General features: G+C 33.5%; 1 protein-coding gene across 4 annotated transcripts; it reads left to right on the top strand.

Moving 5' to 3' along the window:
- The first annotated feature begins 5,901 nt into the window (after window positions 1-5,901).
- On the top strand, window positions 5,902-16,075 carry LOC123224998 (phototropin-1). Of its 4 annotated transcripts, none has more exons than XM_044648815.1 (24): window positions 5,902-6,531; window positions 6,673-6,848; window positions 7,265-7,992; window positions 8,088-8,270; window positions 8,693-8,784; window positions 10,114-10,396; window positions 10,510-10,726; window positions 10,811-10,881; window positions 11,592-11,698; window positions 11,836-11,885; window positions 12,021-12,125; window positions 12,342-12,401; window positions 12,492-12,581; window positions 12,670-12,746; window positions 12,857-12,941; window positions 13,421-13,501; window positions 13,847-13,950; window positions 14,114-14,163; window positions 14,361-14,467; window positions 14,573-14,695; window positions 14,959-15,010; window positions 15,100-15,212; window positions 15,426-15,566; window positions 15,688-16,075. In XM_044648815.1, the coding sequence occupies exons 3-24, from the start codon at window positions 7,268-7,270 to the stop codon at window positions 15,787-15,789; spliced, it is 3,018 nt and encodes a 1,005-aa protein (XP_044504750.1). In that variant the 5' UTR covers window positions 5,902-6,531; window positions 6,673-6,848; window positions 7,265-7,267; the 3' UTR covers window positions 15,790-16,075. The 4 variants fall into 4 exon arrangements, with proteins under 4 accessions (XP_044504750.1, XP_044504748.1, XP_044504749.1 ...); XM_044648813.1 differs by having other exon boundaries at window positions 6,628-6,848; XM_044648814.1 differs by having other exon boundaries at window positions 6,628-6,857.
- The last annotated feature ends 415 nt before the right edge of the window (window positions 16,076-16,490 follow it).

Raw genomic sequence — 16,490 nt, 5'->3', positions numbered from 1 at the left:
GATAAACAGATGCCACTGTATAAGAAAGAGCTGCATCAAATGGTCCAAAAATAGAGAAAGCAGAAAGCAACTTAACGAGAAGCTTGGTGTAGATTCTTGTTCTTATTTCCTTGATGAATTGACGATAGACCTGGAATACTCTTTAAAACTTCCACCATAATTGGACCACCAAGCCCATTGATTCTTACTTGTCAGCTTGATGCAAAAAGTTGAATGTGGTGGTGGTAAAGCCTTTTGCTTACATAAGATATCAACTGATGTATAAGTTATAGAAATCTTTCTGGTAAATGGTCAATTACATGGATGATCCAAAATTTAAAGAAGACTGTAAAAAAGAAAGGCAGTATGAGCGTGAGTGAGAAAAAGCAAATAAAGAAAACAGGGAATCGCATGGAAGAAGAAGGGTGAGGTGAGGTAGTTGATTCGATCTGAAAGTGGGTGGGGACTGATAAGAGAAGGAAAAGGGCAGAACCTGGGCTACTCGGTGTGTGTGATGAGCGTGAGTGAGAAAAAGCAAATAAAGAAAACAGGGAATCGCATGGAAGAAGAAGGGTGAGGTGAGGTAGTTGATTCGATCTGAAAGTGGGTGGGGACTGATAAGAGAAGGAAAAGGGCAGAACCTGGGCTACTCGGTGTGTGTGATGTGACCGGGTTGCCACAAAAGAAGAAGAAACAACAACAGTGAACGTGAATAGATAAGATCGGACAAAAAATTAGACTGATTTAAAGTTTGTTCACGTGCCTTTTGGACCTACCATTCATTCATTTCCTTCCATACTTCAAATCATTCTATAAAGGATATTAATTAAAATAGATACTCACTTTCTCGTTTAAATTTTTTTCAGTAATAAATTTGGCGTTTTACTTTTTTAAGTAAATTATAATTTTCAATCCAAAAATATTTCTCGTTTAATTTCTCAATTTTATTATAGCATTTCGTCGATTAATTATCTACTTTCTGTGAAAAATATTAAAATTAAATTATCTGTCATGAATAAAATTTATAAATTAAAAAACAAATTAATTTTTTATAAAATAATTGATTGTTATATATCCAAAATAATGCATATATCGAGAACGGTAGATTTTTCTTGAAACGATGCGTTTTCTTCTCAAACAGGTTGTTTGAATTTGGAAAAGGGATATGGAAAGGGAATGAGTGCATTAAGAGCTACGAAAATTTGAAAAAGGGTGCGAAAATCTTGTAAAGGGGTGCAGATGCGGGTGCGGGAATTTGGAAAAGGGTGCGGGAAGAGGTGCTGGTGCGTGGAAGTGTGCGGCAAGCATTCTGGGTGCGTGGAAGGGTGCGACAAGCATTACGGGTGCGTGAAAGGGTGCAACAATTACCGAAAGGGTGCGTGGAAGGGGTGCACAGGCAACAGCGAGCAGCGCCCGCACATAGGCGCCAACACTAGCGCGACAAGCATTGCGGGTATGTGGAAGGGTGTGACAGGAATTGCGGGTGTGTGGAAGGATAAGACAATTGCTGAAAGGGTGCGGGAATATATTATATATTAATACATATTATATTATAATATTATAATATATAATATTATATATTAATATAATATAATATATTAATATATAATATTTATATAATATATAATATATTTATATAATATAACAAAAGGGGTGCGGGAGATTCCCCGCCTCTCGAACTCTTTTATAATCCCTCGCCCCTCGCACCTCTTTTGTTTCTCTCGCACTCATTTATATTTTTACGCATCCCTTCATAATTTCGCACACTCGTTTGTATTTTTACGCATCCATTTTGTATTTTCACGTACCCCTTCACATTTTCACGTATCCGTTTCTATAATATAATAAAAGGGGTGTGTAAAAATACAAATGAGTACGTAAAATATAAAAAAGAGTACGGGAATTATAAAAGAGGTGCGTGAAAATAATGAATAAAAAACAGGTGCGTGAAAATAATGAATAAAAAACAGGTGCGTGAAAATACAAACGGGTGCGTGAAAATGTGAATGGATGCGTGAAAATACAAAATGGGTACGTGAAAATGTGAAGGGGTGTGTGAAAATACAAAATGGGTGCGTAAAAATACAAACGGGTGCGTGAAAATGTGAAAGAGTGCGTGAAAATGTGAAAGGGATACGTAAAAATACAAACAGGTGTGTGAAAATGTGAAAGGGTGTGTGAAAATGTGAAAGAGTACGTGAAAATATAAAACGGATACGTAAAAATACAAACAGGTGTATGAAAATGTGAAAGGGTGTGTGAAAATACAAAACAGATGCGTAAAAATATAAACAAATGCGTGAAATTATGAATAGATACATGAAAATATAAATGAGTGCGAGAAAAACAAAAGAGGTGCGCAGGGGGGGGGGGTGCGGGGAATCTCCTACACCCCTTTATAATTATAAAAGGGGTGTGAGGGATTATAAAAAGTGGGGTGGGCAAAGGGAATCTCCCGCACCCCTTTATAATTATAAAAGGAGTTAAGGAGAATGTTATATGATATAAATATAGATTATATTATATTAATATATAATATAATATTAATACATTATATATTATATAATATATTATATTATATATTAATACATATTATAATTCTCCTACACCATTTTTATAATTTCCCCGTACCCCTTCTGTTTTTCCCACACCCTTTTGTAAATTGTCGCACTCTTTCAGTAATTGTCGTATCTTTTCACGTACTCGCAATTCCTGTCGCACCCTTCCGCGCACCCGCAATGCTTGTTGCGTGCGTGCTAGTGCCTGCGTGTGGGCGTTGCTTGCTGTTGCCTACGCACCCCTTCCACGCATCATTTCGGCAATTGCTACACCCTTTCAGAAATTCTCGCACCCGGAATGCTTGTCGAACACTTTCACGCACCAGCACCTCTTCCCGCACCCCTTTCCAATTTCCTGCACCCCTTACCAAATTCCTGCACCCGTATCCGCACCTCTTTACAAGATTTCCGCACCCTTTTTCAAATTTCCGCAGCTCTTAACGCACCCATTCCCTTCCCGCATCCCTTTCCAAATTTAGACAACCTGTTTGAGAAGAAAACGCGCCGTTTCAAGAAAAACCTACCGTTCTTGATATATCGATTATTTTGGATATATAATAATCAATTATTTTATAAAAAAATTAATTTTTTTTTTCAATTTATAAATTTTATTCATGACAGATAATTTAATCTTAATGTTTTTCGCGGAAGGTAGATAATTAATCGGCGAAATGCTACGGTAAAATTGAGAAATTAAACGAAGGGTATTTTTGGATTGAAAAATATAATTTGCTTAAAAAGATAAAACATCAAATTTGTTGTCGAAAAAGGTTTAAACGGGAAAACAATTGTCTATTTTAATTAATATCCCTTCTATAAACGTCTTTTCATTATTAAAAAGTTTCCTGAAGTTGGTAGATATTAATTATAATTTGGCTTAATAAAATAGAATAATTGGATAATTTAATATCAGTTTTTAAATAAATTTAAAAAATTAAATAATCATTTTATTTGATTTCGAAAATTAATAAAATTAGTAAAAATTAAAAATTTTAAAATAAAAATCTGGGCTCAAATATCAATCATATTTGTAAAATTTTATTTTAACTTATTTGGTATAATGATATAGATCTAATTATTATATTTTGGGTTTATTTGTCTATAAATATGAGTAAGATCTCTAATTAGAAAAAAAAACTTAATATACTTTACAGATTTAAGTAATTGATTTAGTATGAATTTTTGAGTTATAGGATTTTTTATGGAAGAGTCCAGTAATCTCACAACATTTTCTATAGAAAGTCGATATAATGGAGGTTTTTAGAATAGAAAACTAACCATAATATATCTTCAATTTTAAATGATTCTCAAAGGTTTTACGAATTTAAATTATATGATATTTTAAGTATTTTTATAACCTTCAAAAATTTAATTAAGTATTTTATAATCTGTATATAAATCCTGTAAAATTAGAATTACATAATTTTATATTTGCTCATATAAAATAAATCTTTCATTTACCAGACTCAGTTGAGGAATGATTTTGAATTACTTGTTTTACAACTGCTTTTCGGCAAACAAAAAAAAAAAAAAAAAAAAAAAAAAAAAAAAAATATATATATATATATATATATATATATATATATATATATATATATATATATATATATATATATAAAGAAACGTTATAATTATAAGAAGAAAAAAAAAAACCATATTAGATTAGATATGGCGGATGAAGGGGAGAGAGGAGAAAATAATAGACAGAGCAAGAAGGAAAAATTAAATGTAATTTTCATTAAAATTAATTGGATAAATATTATTGTAAATACATTTTTTTTATTTATACTGATAAAATAAATACAGGTGATGTTAAACAAGATAGAGGACTAACTAAACAGGTGATTAAAATTTGTGTCCAATTTAACCAAACCTGTTGCCACCCAAGGTTTGATACAATGACAATTCCTATATTTAAGTTTGAAAAAGTTGATTTTTTACACATTTATTAAATTTGTTACAAAACTTGATTAACTTTTTTATAAAATTATTGAAAAAACAAAAAATTCCTCAAACTAAGTAACATTTTGCCCTTAAAATTTTATTAAACAATTATATATCTTAAATTTGTATTAATTTGAATTGAAAATAAAAAAAAAAAATTATAAATACAAATATCAATAAAGGTGTTAATGATATATAGCCATATGTTTGAGGTTGAATTATAACTTTTAAAAATTTTAGGGTGTTAATAAAGTTTAAAGGGTTATTGTAAACTCAAAAAAGTTAGAGATTGTTGAAATTTTAAAATGTCTTTTAAATAGTTTAAAAAATAATAATTACATTCCCAAAAATCTAAATAATATAATAAATTATTAGCGTAAATATTATATTACAAAATATTGACACTATAATATATTATCAAAATATGCGGGGGTTAAAAAAAAAGTATATATCCATTTGCTTCTAGTATTTTAAAAAAAAATATATTTATACCTTTATAATATTATTCACAGTTCAGTTTGATAAATGTGTTATTATAATATTTTAAACTTAAAAGATAAAATGATAGTTAATTATATTTATATTATAATATTTGAACAAAATAATATAAATATAATTTAATTAGATGATTTTTAAGTATAAATTATTTTTATATTTGATAAAAATTAATTGGTATAACAATTATTGTGTTTGATTGGATATAATAAAAAAAATAATAATATATTGTTTTACTAAAATATCCTCAGATAAAATTGTTTTAAAATATTTTTTATGTTATTTGTTATATTAATTAAAAATGATAATATTTTTGTCTTAAAAAATGAATAAGGATAAAATTGTAATAAAATAAAAATTACTTTAATAATATTTTAATATCTTCTGTAGCGATGATAATCAAATTACTCTATGTATATATTTTTTGGTAACGAGAAACTCCACTCGAACATCACATTGGATTGAAACCAACTAACTATATCGAGTATGATAAACTAACAAACTCTATATTTAGTGCCCAATCCTACAATTATTATATTTTGATAATGAGGAACTCCATTCAAATGTCACATTAAACTGAAACTAACTATATCAAGAAAGACAAACTGACAAACTCCAGATTTAGTGACCGATTTCATAATCATCGTATTAGATAGGAATTAACTACACTAGGTAAGACAAATTGACAAACTCCAGATTTAGTGACCGATCTCATAATCATTAAAAAAATGTGTTAAAAGTTTAATCTTGATATATCGTAAATGAAAATTTGAGTTTATATTTTCTTATATATAAAAACTCTTTTTTACTGTTTAAATAATGAAATTATTTATTACATCATTATAAAAAATAAAAAATTACATGGAATAAATTTATCCGTTAAGTACTAGGACCAATCGCCTCTTAAAGATCAGGACATGTCGCATCAAACCGCGGGTGGGATATGTCATTTGGCCGTCTGATTATTATCTCAAGATTTCGTTCTTGCCCCTGGTGAGACATGGAGACACAATAAGTATCGTCCAGCAAGGGCTTGGTCGGTAGAAGCTGCAACTCTCAACGTGCCGCTCAAAACACTCTTATTTCTTTCTCGTTTTGCTTCTGCATCTGTTTTTGTTGCTTTTCTAGTTGCCAACGCATTTTCAGTCTTTAAAACTGTCTCCTTACCAAATCACATACATATTTTCGGTATGGCGAGTGATTATTTGCAAAACAGATAACACTAGTTTTTGTTTTCTTTGAAAATATTTTTAATGTTGATGAGGCGTATAGGGATCCGAGCATAAGCCATGTGGAATTTCGGTTTACAGGGATGGGAAGCCAAACCTTTTCGACAATCATTCTTTCATCTTTTCTCAGTCTTTTCGCCATTAAAAAGTCCTTTCTGTTCAATTTTCTACTCGTCTTTTCTCCTTCTCTGAGTAATCTCTCCCTCTTTCTCTTCAACTGATATACTTTTCCTCATAATCATCTTTTCAATAAAGTTTAGCAGTTTACTTACTTGCTCAATTCGGAAGAGCCAAAGCCGATCCAACCCAGTCTGCTTTTCGCTCAGGTATATTTTCTTTCTCTTTGTTCCTCAACTGTTTGATTTTAGTTTTGCTAAATACAAGGTTACTCAATGTAACCAAATCGATCATTTTGGTTTCAGTGTGATGATCATATTCATGTTCATGTTCACACTGAGTTTTTGCAGTTGTCTTTCATTCTCAAGCACAGATAGGAAAAAGCTGTCTCGGTACCTTTCTTCAATTAATGAGCGAAAGGCCCTTATCTTAATTACTGTTTTGAATAGATTGCCACGTTCTCAGTCTCAGCAGTCAAAACTACAAGGCTGTCGCTCATGACCGAATTACCCAGAAAATATCTGAGGTTCTCAAAGTCTGTTCTTCAACCCACCTAATCGTTACTATCAGAAATTTGTGGTGTAAATCCATTCAAAGCGATCCATTCTAACATAAATAAAATTATACATAAAAATAAATTATATAAATTTATTTATATAAATTGATATAGTAATTTATGATTAATTGATGTTATTATTTATTTTTTCTTTTATTTTCAAATCATTCAATCATTTATATGAATAAGTTTGTGTGGTTTGATTATTAGTGTCAATTCTATCATGTTTTTCTCCCACCTCGGGTCAAAAACATCAGGTCATTTATGTAGTGAAGGAGAAAATTACATTTCAACTCAAAAGTTCCTAGAAATGGCAAATTTTGTGAATTACAGTGACCAATAGGCCTCATATTTAACTTTATGTTGGTCCATTATTTTTTTGGCAGCAAATGGACCCATCCGGAAAATCATCCAATCAATCGTCTAAGGGGCCACCTCTAGGTAGAGATTCACGTGGCTCACTAGAGGTTTTTAATCCTTCCTCAACTTACTCTACCCGGCCCACCAATCCAGCATTTCGCCCAAATCAGAATCCGCTCACATGGCAGAGTTGGATAGAGCAACGGAGCAGCCCGGAGATAGACCCGAATATGCTCAACTCCAAATCGGGTCGAACCGAAGAGATTACCACTACTTGGATGGCCCTCAAGGATTCTGCCACAGGGCAGTCATCTCCACTATCCTCACCGTTGACACCAAAGATCACCAATGATGATGAAAAATCAACGGTTATCAAGCAACTCTCTGGGGAAGTCGACATGGCAGCTCAGAGGGCCGCGGAATGGGGCCTAGTATTGAAAACAGACAATGAAACGGGAAAACTACAAGGGGTGGGGGTTCGAACTTCGGGCGGGGAGGAACCGAGTAACAAACCGGGTACTTCGCAACGAACTTCTCATAATTCGGTTCGAAGCTCTGACGAAATGTCGAATGAGGGAGGCAAAGAAAGAGGGTTTCCAAGAGTGTCGGAGGACTTGAAAGATGCCTTATCAACATTTCAACAAACGTTCGTTGTGTCGGATGCTACCAAACCAGACTACCCGATTATGTACGCAAGCGCCGGATTCTTTAAAATGACCGGATATACCTCTAAAGAGGTCATCGGAAGGAATTGGTAGATATAATTATTAAACTGTTATTATTATTTTTTAATCAGTAACTGTAATAACGGTTGTGAAGGGTAATATTGTCATTTTGTGTTGGGTGAAGTCGGTTTTTACAGGGTGCGGGTACGGACCCGGAAGATGTGGCGAAGATGAGAGAGACATTAGAGGCGGGTCAGTCCTACTGTGGGAGGCTACTGAATTATAAGAAAGATGGTACACCATTTTGGAACCTTCTAACTATTGCCCCAATTAAAGATGAAGATGGAAAAGTCCTCAAATTTATTGGGTTAGTTTCGCAGTCACTTTTTGTTGAATGTATTTCAGAATTCGATGTGCGATAAAAAATACAACTTGTTTAGGCAGAGTTGGAGAATGATGATGTTCCCGACTTATTAGATGGTTGATGAGTCTAAAAGAAGAAACAAAATGGTTTTATTTTTTTCCATTATTCCCCCCAATCATTGAAGCTTTTCTGCTAGCCAAGGACGCCCACTCATGATCTTTTGTCTCAGAACGTGACTTGTGAGGGCTGGCATGTTTTGGGATAGTTACGTGTATACATAATCGAATATTATTTTATTTTTAATTTAAAATTATATAAATAGATAATAATATAATATTTATATATCTAATTATATATTTAAAAATATGTACATATAATTTTATTGTTTCAAATATATGTTATGATTTATTGTTGTAAAATGGCAGTATGCAAGTGGAGGTGAGTAAGCACACAGAAGGCGCCAAGGATAAGTCGCTGCGTCCAAATGGGTTGCCTGAGTCTTTAATTCGATATGATGGTACGTTATGTTTTCATTTTTCTAAATTAAAAATAAAAAACAAAAAGGGGTGAATTTGATGCAAGAAGCATTTGGTTCAACAAAATCAGAACCGTAGACCCAGAATACGCCTCAAAGATAATGAGGTTTTAGCCTCATTCATGGCATTAAAGAAAAGTTGTTGCGTTTAGTCGTCGGCCCTGAAATCTTTGATTGTCAAAGCCAAAACTCACTTGGGAGTTGGGACTGTCGGCAAACACTTTAGTGCAGCCACTCCTCCTTCACCTAACCCCATGGCTACACTTGACAACGCGACAAACAACAATTTTGACAGCCACCCATTGTGGAACATTCTCCTAGAGTTGCGGTTGCGGGAGTTTGCAAAAAAACTCTTTAACTTTTCATTTCCCAAGTCTTGAGGTCTTTTTCTCCTTTCAGATAAATCTTACAGGTTGGTTAAGGTCAGACCCAAGCTTAAGTCAACTAAACTTGAACTTTATGGTTAAATATTTTTTAATTTAAATTTAAATTTTAAAAATACCGATTTATTAAATTCATAATCATACAATTTTTTATATAAATTGAATAAAATAATATAATTTTAATAATTTTTATTTAAATATAATATCGATATAAACTCAAACTCAATTTGAGTTCAAACTCAAGTTTGATTCCTTTTAAACAAATCAAATTTAAATATATTTAAGATAAACTTGGCGAGCCAAACATAGACTTGAGTCCGATTTTATTTAAATCAAACCGAATTTAAACTCAGTTCATTTTAATCTAACCTTATGTGTAAGGGTTTGTTTGGTACCTTCAAATAAAAAAATTGATGGGGTTGTTCTTAGTAAGAGTGGTAGCAATTAAGGATTGTTTGAGCCGCCTCAATTTATATAAAAATATATAAAAAGTTTGTACAATTTATTTATACTTATAATATTACTTATAAAAAATTGTCAACTTTATCTCCTATACAGAGAGAATGCATATTTTAAAATTAACAGTAAAAGTATGTATTTTTTTCACTTTGAAAAAGACATATTTTCATTTAAAGCATATACTGCATAAAATATGCTTTAATATAAGTATTTGTCTATTAATATAAAATGTTGAAAAGATTATTTACAGACAAGAGTCCGTTTAATTATAAAGTATATATTTATTGATAAAAATAAAGTTCGTGTAATTTATCTTCAAAAAACATTAATATAAAACATAAAAATTATGACATACCGTGGGATGAATTTATTATATCCGTGGGTTGGCGCCAAAATGTATAGTTATATAACTGAAATAACAGAAAGTACTAGTGATTATTGAGGAAGACTAAGAAGAAAAATTTTTCAGCCCGGCAAAAGGAAGTCGCAACAAGTTCAGTGACTGAACTTGTACAAGCCGTGAGGAAACCTCGGTCACTAAGCGAATCAACAAATCGTCCATTGTTTGTAAAATCAGATGGTGAAGCAGAAGAGGAAAGATCAGGAGCCCTGGGATCAGGTGGAAGAAGAAACTCAGAAAATATTCCTCCTTACAGAAGGAATTCACTTGGTGGTCATAGAGTCTCCATGCAACGTATTGTTGAGCTCCCTGAAATGAAACCCAGAAAATCTGGTCGTCTGTCTTTAATGGGGTAATTAATTATAATTGCTGTAATCCTTAACTAGTTTCTAATTATGAGTAATTAGTATCATGCGTTTGATATCTGCATTTCTTGTTTTTGTGGGTATATGTACGAACTTTCAGGATTATCAATCGGAAAAGTACTCAATCATCTTGCGATGATAGCTTTGACAATGGAGTTCTTATGGATGTTGATGAGAGCGATGATGAGAGACCTGATGCAGTTGATAACAAAGTAAGAAAGAAGGAAATGAGAAAGGGTATTGATCTGGCTACCACACTTGAACGTATAGAGAAGAACTTTGTCATCACTGATCCAAGGCTGCCTGATAATCCCATCGTAAGAATATTTCTTCTACTATTGCTGGTCTTTCTTTACTTATGACTTTATCATCCTATGAATCTTTTTCTCTTGAAATGTCAGATTTTTGCCTCTGATAGCTTCCTGGAGCTGACAGAGTACAGCCGTGAAGAAATCCTGGGGAGAAATTGCAGGTATTTATATATACATGCTTCGAATTCCGGTACTTGTGTATACAACTTTTTTAGGAGTGATTTTTATGGTGTTTAATTAAAAAATAGTTGCATATTCAATGTTTTCTGTGAGTATTGGGAGACTGAGAATTGGACATAGAACTGGCTCTAGAGTCACCATAATTTAATTGCACCAAATCAAAGCAGGCATGTGTATGGCATTATGTGTGTCTGCAATCTGATGTGTCTTTGTACGCGTGTAAATCCTCACTTGGACGGAGGAAACAGGATGAGCGGGCTCGTCTCCCGCAGCCATACATGCAGCTCAAAGGGCGGTTGCATGAACCAACAGGAGAGCACTCGGCCCTATGTACCCTTTACAAGGCCATCTGGAAGAGAAATATATATATAACTTTCGGGATTTGTGAATTTGTTACTTTTCATCGAAACAAAGGCAAACGGCACCCAAAAAAACCCTTTAAAAATTTTGTATATAGTACACATTTTTTCTGATCACTTTTCATGAAAATCTGTTTAGTTGGTGAAAAGTTGTATATAAAATTGCATATTGATGCATGATTTAAAATGGGAAATTAGTTAAATTTTCAGGAACATGCTGAATTAATTCTGACTGGAATGCATGTGAAAACAGGCAGGTCTCTTGATTTGAATAACATGATCCACACAGATACAATTTATTATAAGATTTCTGTAATTTACAATTATCACAGGTTTCTCCAAGGCCCTGAAACTGATCCAGCCACTGTGAGGAAGATAAGAAACGCAATTGATAACCAGACTGAAGTTACTGTGCAGCTCATTAACTACACCAAGAGTGGTATGTTCGTAATTGCTGCTCTTTTCAGTTACTACATTGTGCTTCAGAATGAGCGTCGATTTGTTATATTTATAGAACACAATGTTTTACTTTTCATTTACATTGAGTTAATTATTTTCCTTTCGTATCGAATACAGGCAAGAAGTTCTGGAACTTGTTCCATCTGCAGCCTATGCGTGACCAAAAGGTGCAGTCTAAAATTTAGATGAGAAATTTATGTTTTACCATGCAAACCAAAGCAGTCAGATTCCAGTTACCTGTAACATTTTTCCCATCAATAGAAGGAAAATTTGGTTAACTTTCTACTTGTGTGTATGAACAGGGGGAAGTGCAGTACTTTATTGGAGTACAACTAGACGGAAGCCAGCATGTTGAGCCACTTCGCAACAGTATTCCAGAGGACACTGCAAAAGAGAGTGAAAAAATGGTATCAACTCTCTGCAAGTATTTTTGCTTAAATTTTCTTTTTTCCCTCTCTTCAAATTCTTTTGGATTGTTATCCTCATAAATGTATATAGTGTTCTTTTTCTTCTTCTCTGAGTCAATACATTTCAAATAGCTACTGAATAGAAATATGTATTTCACTTTTGGCTTACCTGTGAGTACCTAGAATAAGTCTGTTGTGGTTGATGCAAATTTATAGGTGAGACAAACGGCGGAGAATGTTGATGATGCAGTGAAAGAACTTCCAGATGCCAATTTGGTAATGACCAGTTTCAACTTTACTAATTAACAAAAAAGTTTTTTGGGTTCAATCGTGAGTTTGTGACAAGAAGTTTTACTATCTACTCAGAAACCAGAAGATTTATGGATAAATCACTCAAAATTGGTTCACCCAAAGCCTCATAGGAAGGGTAGTCCCTCTTGGAAAGCTATTCAAAAGGTAAAACCATTCATTATCCTTTTATGTTGTATGGATTCTTTAATGTTCATTTGTTTGTCTCTAATTGTTCAATTACATAATATGGCAGATTCAAGATAGTGGAGAACGGATAGGCCTAAAACATTTCAGGCCAATAAAGCCATTAGGGTCTGGTGATACTGGCAGGTTCTATGTTTCTCTAGTTTTCTTGCGTTTCACCTCAACTTTGTAGTAGGTCGGATTTTGATACCCTTGTGGTTCTAATTAACTAATCGGGCTATTGAATGGCATGACAGCGTGCATCTGGTTGAATTGTGTGGAACTGGTCAGTTATTTGCTATGAAAGCTATGGATAAGGGTGTTATGCTCAATCGCAACAAGGTATTTAAACTGACTTCTATGCTCTTCTTTTTCACTTGCAGCTAGAAAAGCACCAACTGGTAGTTTCATTTTTAAATCGGGCGTAGCTTTAATGCTATAATCATTATCGTCTTTGGCTATCAAAATTATTGCTAATAGTTGGTTGAATAAACTCAATTATGGCTTCTCTATTTCTACGTGGTGCTGAACCATTTTTTATTTCCTTTCAAATGAAATTAGGTGTCCATTGGTATTCTTGTTCTGCAATACCATAGTGGGAATATTTTTAGGATAATATTATTACACCACCAGGGGCAAAAATATTATTCTTTTATCAATCAATACCTTTGGAATATAAGGAGGAGATAACTTTGATTATGGTGAATAACCTAAATGTTTGGAACTTTATCAACAACTAATTATTTTCACTATTGTCCCTTATAGATTGTCTACAGAATTGTCCCTTGTTCATGTCTGTTTATAAGACTTCTTTGTTACAGGTGCATAGGGCTTGTGCGGAGAGAGAAATTCTCGACATGTTGGACCACCCATTCCTTCCTGCATTATATGCCTCGTTTCAGGTTGGTCAATTTATAAGACTGTCATGAATTTATGATAACTCAGGGGCTTGTTATGACTTTAGCAGGTTCATTTGTGAACCGATAGTTGAAAATATTAACTAAGGAAGCTGATGAGTTTTAGGTGAATATGGGGCACATTTCTCACAGTATTCAGTTTTAAAATATTTTTGTCTCTGTAATCCATGACATTCCCTAACTGTTCTTTTGATATATCCAACTTGTTACTCATTGCAATTATATCACATCTAGTTCTGAAGTTAGAATGGAGCACACGAAGACAAACTTATGTAGACTTACATCAATATGTTGATGTTGGATTAATTATAATATTTGTCAACTTTGCAGACCAAAACACATATTTGTCTGATAACTGATTACTGCCCGGGTGGGGAGCTTTTCTTGCTTTTGGATAGACAACCCACTAAGGTCCTGAAGGAGGATGCAGTGAGGTAATTCAGACCAGGTCATCACAAGTAAAAGCAAACAACACATTTTGAGGCTCGATTTCTGAATGTGGACGTCTTGATTGCCACATTAATTGACCATACTCTACTTTCGAATATTTCCCAAGTCTTTATTTCTTAACTTATATAATATTTTTGGCAACTGTAGATTCTATGCTGCAGAGGTTGTCGTGGCATTGGAATATCTACACTGTCAAGGTAGAGTTTGGTTGATCAATTAAAAAAAATATGTTCGCATACTCAGGCTCTTGGTAACATTATGCAGGTCCCATAAAATCTGCAGCTGCCAAATTATATCTCCAAAATGAATCAAAGAACTTATAGTTCTGCTATAATGTGTGTTATTAGCTCCTGGCACAGTTCCATCTCTTTACTGAGTCATTTTGTTAATGCAGGGATTATATACAGAGACTTAAAGCCTGAAAATGTTTTACTCCAGAGCAATGGGCATGTGTCATTGACAGATTTTGATTTATCATGTTTAACAACCTGTAAACCACAGGTTTTTTGGCTATCTTATTTATATTTACCTTTTAACAATCTTATTTCGTCTGTGGACAAAGATTTTTGATGCAGAAACCTGATATGCTTGTTCTGATATTTGAAGCTTTTAATTCCAACTGCAAATGAAAAGAAGAAACACCACAGAAATCAGCAGCATCCAATCTTTATGGCTGAACCTATGCGAGCATCCAATTCTTTTGTTGGCACAGAAGAGTATATAGCTCCGGTACGTTCTTGTTTTTAGTAAATCGGCACAAATTTGGGGACCTTTAGATACGCCTGTTGTATCTATTTTGTTAAATTAACAACAGATGATGTTGAGGATCATACGCATATGAAGATATGCTTGTAGTTGCACATATATAGTTCTTCATTGTAGATTTGTTTAATTTTTTCCTCGCCACAGCCTCCAAATCATAATTTCATTCCCTATATACATTTTTCTAGACATCCTAATAACAGTGCATTTGTTTCTGCAACTCTTTGCAGGAAATTATAACTGGGGCAGGCCATACCAGTTCAGTGGACTGGTGGGCTCTTGGTAATTCCATGTCAAGAAGCTGCAATATTTTTAGTGCATATCCTTTCTTGGGAACAATGCTTCATTCTACTGCTTTTATTATTTTTCAGGAATTCTTCTCTATGAGATGCTTTATGGATATACACCATTTAGGGGAAAGACAAGACAAAAAACATTTGCAAATATTCTTCACAAAGATCTTAAATTTCCAGGAAGTACACCAGTGAGATATTCTATATTCATGTTTCTTTCCTCATCTAATACTCCATATGAAAATTGGCATGAAATATTTTCCTATTAAGAAGTAGAACATTTCCTTTCATACTGAATTCAGAGAAAAACCAATACAAACTGTCTGTGTAAGCCACTTAAAAACACATTTAGCATCATATAGAAGTGCCTGGTGTACACTGATTCACATTTTGTCTTGGTGCAGGTAAGTCTCCATGCAAAGCAACTGATGTACAGGTTGTTGCACAGAGATCCCAAAAACAGATTATGTTCACGCGAAGGAGCAAATGGAGTTAAGAAGCATCCATTTTTCAAGGGTGTGAACTGGGCTCTTGTTCGCTGCATGGTAAGATCAATAAGTCGTCCTTCTAAATCTATAAGTAGAAATATATATAAGAACTTTGCATTATGAACAAGCTTTAGCAGTCATTCAATTTGAAACTCATAATTACTTCACTCATTTCCAGAACCCCCCTAAACTTGATGCTCCTCTCTTCGCAACTGATGCTGAGAAAGAAGATAAAGTTGTGGATCCAGAGCTAGAAGATCTTCAAGTAAACGTTTTCTGAGAGGTCCCTGTCCATGTTATTTCCGCAATAAATGTGTTTCTGATTTCTGTTATGAATTACTACCACAAATTCTCTACTGCGAAAGTTGAGCATATGTGCATGACATCGAGTAGAACACCGACGGAGGCTATGAAGAGCTCCTCAACTTGCTAGCAAGAGCAGTTCCACTGATTATGCATATATTTGTCTCTGAGCAATGTTGTCTATATTAAGCCTGGATGCAAATTGTAGAAGGAACTTGAGAATTTTGCTTCTGCCTTACGTAATGTGTGAGTTGTTTGTAATCCGTCTTGCTGGTGCTTACTTATCTCATCCTCAATAATGAATCATGTTAAGGAAAGATTTAATACATATAAACAAACATAAAATCATGCGATTCTAATTCTACAGTATTTACGTATGGATTAAAAATTCTGATTTAAAAGTTTAAGATTCTAGAAATACCAAGTGCACTGGCCTAGTTCAACAACACCCTTATTGACCAATTTTAATCTTCTTATAGTAACCAAATATTTTTTTGGACAAAATCATGAATTTTTGGTTAAAATTGTGGGCTTCAACCAACAAATGTAGTTTTGAAGAACCCTAATTTTGTTTGCCACAACCATGATCCAGCACAATTCCATCTTTATACAATGTGAATGAAGAGATTTGAAAAAGAATTTGAGCTTTAACGAAGAACTTGAGATTGGGCGAAGTGT

Source organism: Mangifera indica, chromosome 9, assembly GCF_011075055.1.
Source record: "Mangifera indica cultivar Alphonso chromosome 9, CATAS_Mindica_2.1, whole genome shotgun sequence".
Classification (NCBI taxonomy): Eukaryota; Viridiplantae; Streptophyta; class Magnoliopsida; order Sapindales; family Anacardiaceae; genus Mangifera; species Mangifera indica.
This window is presented reverse-complemented; position numbering and strand designations above follow the sequence as displayed.

Excerpts from the sequence above, each read along its gene's own strand:
- LOC123224998 (XM_044648812.1), top strand. The coding sequence starts at position 7,268 with ATGGACCCATCCGGAAAATCATCCAATCAATCGTCTAAGGGGCCACCT. Across the intron at positions 10,397-10,509 it reads GGTCGTCTGTCTTTAATGGG|GATTATCAATCGGAAAAGTA; the intron begins GTAATTAATTAT and ends ACGAACTTTCAG. Across the intron at positions 12,402-12,491 it reads AACTTCCAGATGCCAATTTG|AAACCAGAAGATTTATGGAT; the intron begins GTAATGACCAGT and ends CTATCTACTCAG.